The 14,691-nt window shown below is 37.5% G+C and overlaps 1 protein-coding gene across 5 annotated transcripts in view; it reads left to right on the top strand.

Annotated features, from left to right (window-relative positions):
* Window positions 1-14,691, top strand: part of AKAP9 (A-kinase anchoring protein 9) — a 181,720-nt gene that overhangs the window by 105,653 nt on the left and 61,376 nt on the right. For all 5 annotated transcript variants that reach the window (XM_054564518.1, XM_054564520.1, XM_054564521.1 and 2 more), the window contains one exon: window positions 11,820-12,052. In XM_054564518.1, coding sequence (XP_054420493.1) covers window positions 11,820-12,052 — 233 coding nt within the window. The remainder of the gene's footprint in view (window positions 1-11,819; window positions 12,053-14,691) is intronic.

Here is a 14,691-nt window from a genome sequence, read left to right as displayed (position 1 = left end):
TTACTGTTATGCTACATAAATCAGAAGCTGTTCAATTTCTTGTCCAACAAAAGAAAAATTTTGCATCATCACTCAGGACTCACCGATAGGCAGTGTCCCGCAATCACCTTATCAATAAAGGAAAGACTAGAAATAGAGAGCGTTTAAGAATCAAACAGCAGTTTCACATATCGGTTCAAATGGTTAGAAGGAAGTCTTTAAAACAAATGCAAAGTTTGAATTTATCTGTGGACTAACCTCTGCTCGGCCCTTTCATCCTTTTGGAAAAGTGGTGTGAAGTGTGGCAGAATGGGTGTAGGTCCAGAAATCAGATCCTGATGTGACAATGTGTGCCTTCCTAAGTGTCTTCTTTCAGCTGTGTGGGCTGGGCTGTTCTTTGAATTTCTTACTTTCATGTGGATGACCTCCAGTCTCTCCTATTTTTTTAATTATTTTTATTTACTGGGGTGCAAATCAGGAAATCAAAAGGGAGAAAGTGTTTGTCACGTGAAGAAAAAGTGGGTCTGGCACTTGGATCAAAAGATCAAGCCCACACTTTACTACTGTTCCACGCCTAAGCGTGTCTCCCCAGTTAAGAGGATGACATTCTAAAAGATGACAGTTTATACAATTTTTGAGAGTGTTCTGCTTAAGTTTTATGTAGAGAAATGAGAAGAAATTATACATGCCACTTGTTGAAGGCTTGCCTAATTATAAGTTGGCCAGTTGCATGCCTCTAAGTGCAGAAAAAAAACTTGATTTGGAATTTTAAGTAAAATTAATTTTAAAACTACCTCAGTTGAGGTCAAAGATAGTTTTTAAAACTGCTTTTAGTAGAATAAGACCTGAAGTAATACAGTATTTTAAAACTTCTTTCAAATTCATTCTTTTCAAACTTTGTTAGATGTGTTTTTTAAACTAACTTCACTCTTGGTTAAGCTTTCAATCAAGGGCTATTTTATTTCTGCAAATGAATCTTGATGTATGTAAAAGAATTAAGTAGTATTTTTTTTTTCGTTTCATTGTAAGTGTTTCTCAAATTATGCAGTTTTAGAAAGTTATTTTATAAACTGGTTTCCCTTAACCATCATGGGGGATTTTGATACTCTGCTAAGACCTAAACTAAACTATTCAAAAGACACTCTGAGGAATGTTCTGTAGAGTACAAAAATATTTTGTGCCTTTTTTGTTAGTAGTTCTCTGTGACCTTTCTCAAAGTGGTTGCTGAAGTGCCCAGCAAACAACGTATCTTGAAAGATAACAAACTCACTTCCAGGGCGGTGTTCTTGTAGTTATAAAAAGGAATAAATTGGTAATTTAATGCAAGCACAGAGCATGATGTTTATGTTCATTTTCAATGAGAAAGCAAACAAGGATATTTGATCTACTTTTTTGCATGATTACATCCAAATCCCTCAGTATAGATTAAATATGTCTGTGTCCTATTTTAAGATATCCAATAACAGTAGCTTTTCAGTTATAAGCAGTCTTATCTGTTCAATTCTACAAACATTTATTGAGCAATTTCTTTATGCCTTTTGCTTTTTAAAAAAAACTATCCATTAGAGGATATGTTTATTGGTTTTAGAGAGAGAGGAAGGCCGGAGAGAGAATTATTAGTCAGTTGCTTCCCATATGCACCCTGACCAGGTATCAAACCCGCAGCCTTTTGGTGTATGAGACAATGTTCAACCAGTTGACCTACCGGGCAAGGGCTATGCCTGTGCTTTATAGCAATTCACAGTCTAGTGAAGGAGGCACTGAGAGTCCAAATCAAGGCAAGCTAAACTCATAGTACTTAATATTTTACTTAAAATCCCTTCATGTGCTCTTGAATCAATTAAGCCTTTTAAAAATTTAATTATTTAACTGTTAACTGATTCTGAAAGAATAATATTAAGATACAAGAGAAAAAAGTTATATCCATGGTTGAGAAATTTAGCGTATGGAATATTATAGCAAAGAATTTTGCTGTTACTAACATCATGAATTATAATGTTCACTTATCATTAACTACTCATTCTTTGTTTTTGTATTTAACAATGATATGCTAATCTTACTAATAAAATTAGGATGACCATTCATATAGTTTGGGAACACTTATCAGATCCATTTTGCATCTTGAAGGTGTTACCAGCAATGTTGACTTTCAGTTCTTGAGTTCAGCAAAGAAAGTATTCAGTACTAAGAACTCTAACCCAAGAGGAAATTTATTTAGCTTGCAAAGCAAAAGTATACTCAAAAAGAAGACTCGAGTACACTGTTCAGAGAGCTGCATTGGCCTTTTAGGAAGAAAGTCACAGAGGCAGAAGTAAGCCAGCTGGGCTGCATGGACTCAGGATACTAAGTTACAGAGGCAAAAAAGGAGGGGACCCTTGGAGACATGTAGAGGGGGTTAGCCTGGGACGAGCTGCTGCTGTGTGCTCCTCCCCTGGCTGCAAACCACATGGGAACCCTTAGAGCTTAGGAGAAAGAAAGCAAAGATACACTCCTGAAAAAGGCACAGGCATGCTCCAGGGAGAGCATGCACTGGGTCTGTTGTCTTAAGGGTTTTTATCTGTTTTCTAAAGGCAGGAATTTTAGGGATAGTCTCAGGGGAAGATCTCAACAGAATAATCATCAGCTTTCCAGGTGTGTCCTTTAATATGCTAATACATATAGGTCAGGATCATTGGGACCAAGGTGGGTCTGCCCTGGTACTGCCTGGAATGTGTAAGATAAGACCTTGCAATTTATTATCTGGCTATAACCTGTTTGTTCAGTTACCTGTCTCAGTTTCCCCATTCCACTTGCCAAGGAATTTCCAAGCTTCTTAGTGACCTGCCTCATTCTCCCCTCAGCAACTTCCAACCCTGAAATCTTTTAGGGTTGATGAGGGAAGCACAAGGTATGTCTTTAGTAAGTGCTTCCTACAGACACGGGTCATGGCCCCCGCATGTGTAGGATATGGAAGTCTCTCCCTGCTCGATCTAAGGAAGACAAGGCAATGGGAGCCGAGACTGGAAGAGAGAGGCTGTTAGCCAATTTTTCTGAAATAGGGATGGACTGGAATCCCTAAAGCATCATCATCTTGATATGGAATTGTTCTATCCTAGAGGTGACAAATTTGACAAGGTTAAGGAGGGCATGGTTCAAAATGAGAATTATAGCAACTAAAAGCTTGAGAGGTAAGCAGGTGATAGAGGGATGGACCAACTTTACAGTATCCCAGATTAAGTTTTCAGAGGGACTTCCCTGGAAAAAGATGTGAGGCCTGTCTGAAGCCCTCTTGTTTACCATACTTAATGCAAATTAGGGTAAGGGGAAAATCCTAAAATGTTCTTTTTGCAGCAGGTTATTCCTGTCTGAATCTCTCTGGCAGGAAATGGAAGACAGTCCAAGGTTCCTAAAAACAGCTTAAAATCAGTCCAAAAATAGCACTATCAAAGTGGCAGAAATTTGATCTCTTCATTCTCACCTTTTAAATAATTAGGTTTTTCATTCCAGAAACTGAGTTGGTAGATTGCTCCATATTTCACTGACCTGAGTTATTTAGTCCTGAAATTAAGTCATTTCAGTTAATTTACTGAGTCTTATTTCAGGAGTGCTGATGCAGATGGGCTCCCAAAGTGAGACCCATATTTTGTAAATAAGCAATCAGGTATTTAATAAGAGGTATGCCTATGAAATTGGAAGGAAAAACAAAGGTTAATGATCAAATTATCAGCCAGCTTCTGAGTCTGTAAGGTTCAAAGTTTCTTCTGTTGGAATGAGAGCAGGCAGTGACTTTCTGATAGATTCTCCTTACCTGGAGATTGAATATCTCTGGTGATATCATCAGGTGCTTAGGTACATTATGCTGCGTGGTTTACATAGCATCAGGCACTAAGATTGTTTAGTATGAGCTGTTGTGCTGATTTCTCAAGTTTATATCCAGTCCTTTAGCTGTAATTTGCAAATACAAAGCTCAGGAAAAAAGCTTTAGTTCTCAATAATTCCAAGTCGAAGGATGGGAGAAAAATGAAACATAAGTTTGAAGGGTTGTAGCCAAATATTTAAAATAACAAAAAAAAAGAAAAGAAAACCCTTGAGATCCAGTTCAGTTTATAGGTGAAAAATAAAACTTTGAAGACAGCTGAACTATAGTGTAATACCCACAACTGTGTATTAGACTCTATTGAAACACACTTTCGCCCTCTAAAACCATCCCCATTTCTATCAAATAGCCAAATTAAGACTAGCTTTTTTACTACATTAAGTCCAGTTTCAATTTGGCCAGGTTGTTTACATAAACACAGCAAAAATAATAATTAGTCACTGATCATATATGCTCTCTAAAATCTTTTTTGTTGTTATGTCATAAGGAATCTCCAGATGAAAGTTTAATTTGCCTCTCAGGGCAAAGAAGTCAAGCCACATAGTTACCATCAGGCTTTACCTGCAATGCCCATATGTTTGGGTGAATTCCCAAGTTCTCAGGGTCCCCAAAAATGTCTTGAGGTTCTTTCCTTGCCATCTCCCAGGAAAGCAACCTTCTTTCCTTGCCTGGAAAGACATGAGCTGTGTAAATAAACAAATACCAGGCTCTATTTCTAAGAGCCTTTTATTGACTTTCAAAGTCAATCTTAATTCCTTAAAGCTTTCTGATAACATCCAAAATCTAAGCATGTGTCTCGCAAACATAACATTCTAGTCAAAGCCTTGGTTAATAAAAACCATTTTCCAATTGTGTCCTATTATAAAAAGAACAGATTCTTGCTGCGATCATGTAAATAAACATATTCAGTACTCATTAAGAGTTTTCAAATTCTGGAGGGATCAGAGGGGGGCGGGAATATAAATGTTTTAATATTCCTTATAAAGGTATAACTTACCAAATTACTTTGTTAAAAAATGTTTCTTTATATTTGGAAAGACAAAGGGAAATCTTCGTCCTTTTGACAGAGTGAAAAGGAACCAAACTCTGAACTTTGTATTGATATTCAAATTCATTTACTTAATTAAATTCATTTTTTTGGCTTAACTATATAATTTCCTATCATTCTCTTCACAAAGCTGCAACTTTCTTAGCCCTTTTAGTTTACCTGTTCTTATCTCACTTGGAAATAGTCAACTTTAAACATACATACAGACAGACGGACAAAGATATTTTAGCGATGAGACAGGCACCATAAAGCAAAATGCACTAATTCAGAAAAGAACAGCTGAAGTAAGTTCAGCTGATCTACTCAGATTTTAATAAGAATTACGTCCCAGCCCTGACAGGTGTGGCTTAGTTGGTTGGGTGTCCTACTGCAAAGCAAAAGGGCACTGGTTTGATTTCCAGTCGGCACATGCCTGAGTTGCAGGTTTGGTCCCTGGTCAAGACACATAGAAGAGCTAATTGATCCCTATTTCTCTCACACATTGATGTTTTTCCCCCTCCTCCTGACTCTTAAAAAAAAAAGATTTCTTAAAAAAAAAAAATTACCTTCCAGAAATGTGCATTTTAAAAGATGGCTCAGAAAAGAGTTCTCGAGGAAGACCAGGTATTTACATCTTAAAGGGACAGGGAAAGAAATGCAAGCTCCTTCCAGAAGTACTTTAGTTTTGTAAAGCCAATTATTTATAAGTCTTGGGAATAAATAGGGGAGGATTTGGGGAGATGAAAGGAATTGGTGGACTTTGAAGTTGTTTTGTGAAGAGTTCATTTGTAAAACAAGGACAGTTGTTTTTAATATCTCAAGAATTAGGTGGCAAAGTACTAACAAATCCATCCACCCATTTTTAGGGTGTTTCTTCCATCTGGGTACAGAGTTTTCTTATAGGCTCTGTAGTGAGGGAGGAGATATAAGGTGGCAGCTGTGAGTGTAATACAGCAATTACAAAGAGATCTAGTTTACAGGTAGTACAGAGCTTAGGATCATCCCTGAGGATCATAAAAGCTTGGATATATGGAACCTTCATTCGTTTTCCTTGTGAATGGCAAAAAAGGTCTAGTTGGAAGACAGTATTAAAATTAAGGGTGCCATTGCCTGGCCAGACCTCTTTATCACCCAATTTATATTGGGGCCAAACTATGTTGCAGAAGAAGTCTTAAGGGACTTGGGCCATATTTCTCCCAGTTTCTAAGTATGTACCTCAAAGGGGTATCCCAAGGTATTGTGGACTGGTTTCCAATTTACAGAAAAACAGATATGTAACAAGTCAGGAGTTAGAGTCATCGCTGCAAGTCTCTGGGCTATTTGGGGCTGTCCTAATGTATAATGGAGGGCACCTGACACCTGGGAGACACTTAGGGTGTGGAGTGCTTACCCCATTCCCTGAGGGCAGAAAACCTGACCTATACTCTGGCCCTTACTCAGGCTGTTGGCGCATTTCCCTGCCTTTCAGGTTTCCAACAGCCCTGTTCCTTTAAGAGGCCTAGCAGCAAGAGGGCAGCTGCCTCTAGGAGAGAAGGAAGGGCCTTCACTGAGTTGTTCCTGAGGCTCTTTTGAAAGTTGCTAATGAAAAGATGGTTGAAGGAATGTAGGAAGAGTTGGGGGCAGCCCCTCTCCCTGGTCTCAGAGACCTTAGGGGATATACAGAAAAGGTATCTGAAAAGACAAGGGACCTGGGAGGGATTGGAGGAGATCCACAGTGATCTGTGTATATTAGTTGGGCCAGCCAGGCAAAGGCAGCATTCTGGACCCTGAGGGAAAATCCTATCGTCGCTCTCTAAGATCATAAATTGTCTGGGTATCCCTGGGTGTTAGTGGGAGTAGGAATTGTAGAAAGAATCCGCCCTTATGCCCAAGTCTGGAGTGGTTATAGAGAGAAAACAGTGAAATATTGGATGGTCCAAGAAAGTTAACCTGTAGGAGACAGGTAAAACACTGAAGAAGCCAACAAGAGAGGATTTCCTGAAGACGACAAGGTATAGACAAAGAACAATAGGCTAGAAATGAGAGTCATGCCAGTGCTTGCCATGGCAGTGAACAGTCACACAGGCCTTTGGTCAGAGTTGGTCTTGGGAGGTGCGGTAGTAAAAGATAATGGACCTCAGAGATGCTCTGAGGGGCCAGTAGTGCCAAGAGGTGAGACAGGTACCACAGGACCCCTGGCAACAGAAAGGACCAGGAGGATTCAAGAGCTCACGTAGTCGGAGGAAACCCAGAGGTGCCCAAAGAGAAAGTAGCAAGCAGGTATCCTGACCCCAAAGGTCAGTAGTTCAAAACATGTGGAGAAAAATGATAGAGGTAGAAGAGACGGCGTCAGGGAGTTAGCCCAAACGAACTGCCGTTATTCACTGCTTCCCTGAGAGTGTAAGAAGGCGCCCCTGGTCAAGACAGGCGAGGGCGACTTACAGAGAAGGGGGTAAGACAATTCAAGTCACAGCACCTCCTGTTACAGTCAGTGTTGGCTCTCATTTCTTGAGTTCAGCAAAAAAAGAATTTTGAGCCAAGACTCAAACATGAGAGGAGGTTTATTTAACATGCCAAGTAAAAGTATACTTGAGGAGAAGCTTCGAGCAGGCCCCTCAGAGAGCTGCCTTGGCCTTTTAAGAAGACATTCTCAGAAGCAGAAGTGAGCCAGCTGGGCTGTGTGCACTTGGGAAACTAAGTCACAGAGGCAAAGGGGGCCCTTGGAGACAGGTTCAGGGGATTAGCCTGGGACGGGCTGTCACTGTCCACTGCTCCCCTGGCTGCAAGTCTCATAGAAACCCTGAAAGCTTAGGAAAAAGAAAGCAAAGATACACGCCTGATGAAAGTCGGTACAGGTGTGCTTCAGGGAAAGCAGGCACTGGGTCCGTTGTCTTAGGGTTTTTATCTGGTTTCTGAAGGTGGAATCTTAGGGGAGGCTCTAAATGGAATATTCATTAGTTTTCCAGGTGTGTCCTTTAATATGCTTATGCATAAGGGTCAGGATCATCCTCTAGTCAGTTTTGCTTAGAAAGAATGTTACCAAGAGGGGACCAGGACTGATACCCTGGGGGGTCTGCCCCAGCACTGTCTGAAATGTGTAAGAAAAGACCTTGTAATTTATTATCTGGCTGTAAATTGCTCAGCCACTGTGTTTAGCTGTCTGTCTCAGTATCCCCATTCCACTTGCCCAAGGAATTTTCCAAGCTTCTTACTGACCTGCCTCAAAATAAATGTTGAATTAATAGAATTTATAATTTAACATCTTGAATTTTCTTATAAACTTTGAAGACAGTACTGGCTTTAAAATATTGAAAGTGTTTCACATCTAAGAATTGTTTTTGACATTCCGTCATATTTTTAATTGATGCATTATTGCCAAACAAAACTGAACATTTGAAATCTTTCTTTTGCCTTATTTAATATAACAACAAAAGCTCACTCATGATCTGATTATGAAGCAACTTCTGCTTTTCTTTTTTTATGTATGATTTTGTGTTGTAGGTAGCTTGTGATCTTTTTTCAGCCTCCACGTCTGAACTTGTTTTGATTTTAAACATGTATGGACTTGTTAACTTTCTAAAAAATAATAATTGATTTGTTAATGTTTGCTTCCTCCTAAGAGTAACCTAGTTTATGAAATTGAAGGGACGTTTTGAGCCATCGTGAAATCACTTGAACTTGAGTAAATATTAGACTAGTTCATAAAAGAAAAAAAAGAGATTACCCCAGGATGTGTTGTATGAAAATGTCCTGGAGGCCTGCACGGTGGTGTCTCAGCAGAATGCACACCTCTCCCTTAGGAAGTCAGGGGTGAGCCTCATTTACTGCTGCTCTCATTTGGAACAGCACTATGTTATAGAACGAATGCTGGATTGGTAATTAGAAGGCCCTAGATTCTTGTTCTTGCTCACGGTGACCTTGAGCAAACGTTTTAGTCGTCTGGAGGTTCAGTTGAGTTTTTTCATCTGTCAGGTATGAGAGTCAGGCTAGAGTTAGTGATTTCCGGTTAGAGCCCTCGAGATCTTCTGAAGGCCATTGGGACACAGGAATGCTCTATCATATCACCCATCCTGCCTTAACCTGAGAAGCTTATTGTCATCTGTATGTAATGAACATGGTATAATCCATAAAGTAAATAACTAAAGGACTTTTGAGTAACCATTAACTGCTATACATCAAACTAACCATTCTGAGATTTCTATTGACATGTTATGAAATTGTTGTAGCCTTTAGGAGACCCTGCTCTTGTTGGCTTCTTTGGCGTGTCACCTGTGTAAATTTTCTTTTTAATCAATACAAAGAATAGGACAATTCTGAGGAAAGAGAACAGTCGAATATGATGGAAAGTCAAGGATTTATGGGGTGAAAGTATGTGGAGAAATGAGGATGAGGTAGGGGAAAGGGCTGAAAGAAAGCAGCTGGAAAGTAGGCTGGATCTAAGTTGTGAATGGTCTTAAATTTTATAGGAAACTGGGTTTTCACTATTAATAATGGGGAAGTAAAGAACTTTTTTGAGCAGGAAGATAATATCCAATCTGTGAATCAGAAAGCAAACTGTAGCAATGCAGAGGAAGGGCCGGAGAAGAAGAGGGTGATCGGAAGGCCATTTCAGTCACCCAGATGAGAGGTGTTGAAGATGTGAAATAATATGGAGGGAGATTGAGCATAGGTTGGACAAAACTAAACGTGTAAGAGAAGGGAGGAAGTAGTAAAAGGTGATTCTGGGTTTCCAGCTTACATGATTTTTAGGTGACAGAAGAGTCATTGCTAAAAACTCAGGAGAAAGTATATAGTGTAAGCATAAAAGTGATTAGTCTGAAGTGTTAGTGGGCTATGTGAAGAAGAGCCAACTTTGAGATAGTTGGGTATGCAGAGATTTAGGAGCAGTATTTACTGAGAGAAGGAGGACAAACAGAGTTGGAGCCTCTATATATCATAAGCTAACAAAAGAACCTGTGCAAAGAAAAAAGAAAAAAAAATCAGAGTAAGAAAGGAGACAGATATTCCAGGACACTAAACTGTTTGAAAAAGGTAGATATTTCAATGATGTTATTTGTCTAGAAAGTGAGATAGGACAAGGACTGAGAAGGTATTGGATTCAACAGTGGGGAGGTCACTGTTACCCTTTGAGAGAGCAGCTTTGGTGCTAGAGGAACCCAGTACTGGTGGGGCCAGGGGCCTGTTTCATCCCTCATCAAGTCTGATAAGGTTTACCTTGAGATAAGAGAGCAAAGCTGAGAAAAACCAAAAAGTGCCTTTTCTTTTGGGGGTACTGAGTAAGAATCAGTGGTGGGGAGAATATTGAAAATACTGTGTATTACATGGAGCATATCTCAAGCCCAAAATACAGAAGATATATAGAACAAAATGGCTTAATGCATTTTATTAATAACATTTTGAAGATGCAAATGAACAAAAATAATTTGAATATGTACCAAAGAGGAAATAAAATCTTTTGTGTATTCATTAGAAAGAAAATGTCACTAGAATGCATTTAATTCCTCAGGTAAAATTGCTATACAACATAATTTTTATTTTAAATCTGTATTATAAACCAGTAGTATTTCTTGCTTCTGTAACTTCTCCAAAAATATTTATTTTCTAGAGTACTTTAATTTGATTTAGTAACTTTTAAATATACATTGTACTGTACTTTATCTGAATTAAGTTTGAATGCCAGGATTATTGGAACTCATGAGTATATATAAAATATCCCTATTAAGACATTTCATTTTGAATATGTGGAATAATGTAAGTAAATACCAGTCTAGTTCTCTGTCTTTTTTGAATATTGGGAATAAAAATACAAAGTGAAAATTGTATTAACTATTACTCCAAGAATTAGATAAAGCTGTATAATAGCAAACATTTAAAATCATTTCCTAGAATGCAGTTTTCAGCCAGTGAATTATACAGAGAAGGTGCTTAGTGAATATTGAATTGTGCTGAATTCAGATCTTATATCTGAAACGGCACCTGATATTGTTAGTACACGAGACTAAGATAACTCACTGGCACAAGCTGTGTTAGCAGAACATTTTAATAAATAGTTCTTACTCTTCTGGTTGACTGTGTCAGAGTGAATATTTGTTCGACATACTTTGAAATTGAAAGTTTCCTGTTCTTTTAATTCATTTGTACAGTTACTAATAAGAAATGCCTACCACATGTAATAAAGGAATAGGTCATTCCTCTTCAGAAAATTTCACTGTTGAGGTGTAGCACATTGCTATAGATGAGTACTGTACTCCATAAATAACCTATGCTTTAAACATTTCCAAAGCTTATCTTCTCAATTTGTCTTTACGTAAGAAGTAAGAATGATTTATATAAATAAGTCCATAATTAAATTAGAAGTGCTCAGTAGTCTGACCTCTTCCCGTATACGTCTTATAAAAGTAGCAAGCCGCAAAGTGATCTTAGTCCCTTTACCACCCAGCTGGAGCAGGTGATGCTGCCCAGGGTGGTGCTCAGAAATAGAAGGGGGTCTGTTCTAGACAAAATCAAACACTCTTGCCCTTCGTGCATCTGGAGCACCCTGCCGCACAGTGGTTTCCTTTCATGCAGGTGTTTATGTGTTTGCTTTCTTACTATACTGTATGCTAACTGCTTGAGGATGGGGCCCAGCTCCTGCACTTCTCTGTCTCTATTCCTTAGTAAACCCTGCATGGTGGGCACTTAGTAAATATCCGTTGCAGGTTGTTTTAAAGTTTTTATCAAAGAGAAAAGTAATAAATAACCCAAATACTAATTTCTGCAAAGCCCTATTAGCATAGCATTTATCTTTCTCAGTTTTACCTTTTTGGTTATCAAGTAATATTTTGTATTTGTGTATTTTATTTATTTTGTTGCATTGTTGTTAAAAGACCTTTGTACCTTCATTGATTTCAAGTGTTAATTTGATTTTATTTTATAACCTTTTTTTACTACAATTATTAATTATAATTGACTTATGCCTTGAAAATACTGTTATTCTAGTTACAGATGAATCTATACCAACTTACTCTGGAAGTGATATGCCAAGAAATGACAGTAGCATGTGGTCAGAAGTAACTGAGGAAGGAACAGAGCTGTCACAGCGGCTCATGAGGAGTGGTTTTGCTGGAATTGAAATAGATCCTGAAAATGAAGAATTTATGCTGAATATTAGCTCTAGACTACAAGCAGCAGTTGAAAAACTCCTAGAAGCCATAAGTGAAACTAGTAGTCAGGTAACCTTCTTGTATTGCTAATATATACTGAGTTCGAAGCAGGTTTTCTTTTAAATCAGGGAACAACTAAATGTTTTCTCTCTCCAGGTTCCAAAGAAATTTCGTTTGACTCCCCCTTTAAAATTGGTTGTCTCTGTGACAACCAACCTGGAATCAGTAGTCGCCTTTTCAGGTGGTATAGGTTAATGTGCTGATGGAGTCTTCTGGTTCTAAAGTTGAACGGTGTTTTAATTTTCAAATTTTCTAGACTCTTTCATGCTACTTTTTTGATACAAAAAGAGGTTTAAACTTCATTATATGAAATATTCCACTATAATATATATAATTTATTTGAAGGAATAGTATGTTACGCCTAAAACTATATGCTCTGGTATGTCATAACAGTACTATTTCTTTAAATGATTTTTATGTCCTTTTCACAAATATAAATAGATCACTTTACAGACTATCTCTTGTTAGGAAATTAGAGTGTGGGACAGTTTCTATATTAAAGTACTATTTTTATAGAAAAATTTTAAGCCATTTATAACTTAAATTGCAATGTTCTCTGTCTATAAAACTTTATGTATGAAATTTATATGATAATTGTCTCTTAAGTTACTCTATGCAGAATTTTTAAAATTATTTGCTACTTTAAAATGAAGAGAATTAACTTATATTAAAAATGTTGAACTGAAATGTAGAAGTTATGAACTATAGAATCATAGCTATTGTATTAGTCAAATAATTCTCTCAGTTTCCAGGGCCAGTATTAATATTTTCACTGATATCTTTGTTCAGAGTATCTTTAATCCAAGTGTATTTCAAACAAATTGAGAGGTTTAAAGAGTATCTTTGATTTCGTTATTTCTGATATCTGGCTTTCATCCATGCTTCCTTTTTACTGTATAATATTATTCTATTTGTTTTTTGCAACAACAATAACTGTGGGTGTAGCAGATTTGACAGCGTTTTATGTTGTGTGTTTTAATGCTTCGTTCATTTACTTTTAGGTTAAGTTAGTGAATTGTAGACCATTTTTGACTCACCTCATGGTTAGAGGCACTTGAAATAATTTCTTAATTACCTGTTTCATTAACTTATCATTATCAACTTATTCTTTTTTTTCTCTGTGTTGGTAACTTGCTATTAGCATTTAATGAAGAAGGCACTATCAAAACAATATACATTTCTAATGAAATATTTGTCTTCTAAGTAATAGTCAGATATGACACTCAACCAGTTTTCCCCAGGTTCATTCTTTGTTGGGAGATAGTCCATAGTCTCTTCTTTGATAGAGTATGGACTGTATCTTGAAAAGCAAAAGAATCCTCCTTGACCAGCATGGCTTGGTTGGGTGTTGTCCTGCAAATGCTAATGGAAAGGTTGCCAATTCTGTTCAAGTCAGGGCACATGCCTACTTTGTGGGTTTAGTCCCCGGTCAGGTCATGTACAGGAGGCGACTGCTGGATGTTTCTCTCTCACATTGATGTTCCTTTCCTTCTCTTTCCCCCTCCCTTCCCCTCTCTCTAAAAATCAGTAAAGAATAGAATAGAATAGAAGTAGAATAATCCTGAAATTATCACACATTGGGATGAGAATTTGCTAATTGACCAAGGGGAATGAATCATAATACACCTGCTGTTAAACTTCTGGATTACATCTTGATTGACTGGCCAAACGAACTTACTCATGTTAAGTAGGTCTCAAAATGTTTCCATAGATAAATTCTGAAGATGTAATATGATATATAGTTATTATTGCTATCTTTGGGCAGTTGTTTCTTTCAAGCTTTCTTTCAACAGCAGGTACAAAATAATTGAAAAGCTGCTTTAGCATCAGTAACTCAAAAATTTTCTTGAGCATCACAACTAAAGAAATGTGGTATTTCTGAAAACTCAAATCTTTGTGTATTTGCCAATGTACAATAGAAAGAGTGGCTGTTTACACAAACAATAATAGTGGTCCTGTCTTTCACTAAAAGCACAATGATTTATTTTTCATTGCCAGCATCCTAAGGACTAGTAAGGAAGTGGCATCCATAAAAACAAGCTTCATTTGTGTTATTAATTTAACAAGGTATTAAATTACACACATAGATTAAAGAATTTTATTTTATATATTTATTTGTTTTTAAACCTCACCCAAGAATATGTTTTTTATTGATTTTTAGAGAGAGTGTAAGGGAGGGAGAGCGAGAAAGAGAGACATTGACACAACAGAGAAACATCAATTGGTTGCCTCCCGTACGTGCCCTGACCAGGAATCAAACATGCAGCATTTTGGTATAAGAGATGGTGCTCCAACCAACTGAGCCACCTTGCCAGGGCTTAGATCAGAGAATTTTAATTTTCACTGTAGGTTATTTTTCAGCTTTGGTTTCAAGAGACTGTACTTAAGCTCAAACATTGAAATTATGAATGCTGTGTACTTCCATATCTACTTACTATAAGAGTGCATATTGTCTACTAAGATTTACTATTTTCAGGTCTTTACTTTTCTAATTAACATAGGCCACACTTGGGCTTTCTTTTAAAATGCTTGTACATAAGCCACTTTAACAATCTGATATCCCAGTAAATTAATGGAACCAGTGCAGCAGGTCTTTTCCCTTGTTGCTTTTCAACACCTTGAAAGCTTGAGTGCATGTACATCATAGT

The sequence above is a fragment of the Pteronotus mesoamericanus genome, unplaced genomic scaffold (genome assembly GCF_021234165.1).
Source record: "Pteronotus mesoamericanus isolate MK-2021 breed Mesoamerican mustached bat unplaced genomic scaffold, CSHL_Meso_final scaffold_85, whole genome shotgun sequence".
Taxonomy (NCBI): Eukaryota; Metazoa; Chordata; class Mammalia; order Chiroptera; family Mormoopidae; genus Pteronotus; species Pteronotus mesoamericanus.
This window is presented reverse-complemented; position numbering and strand designations above follow the sequence as displayed.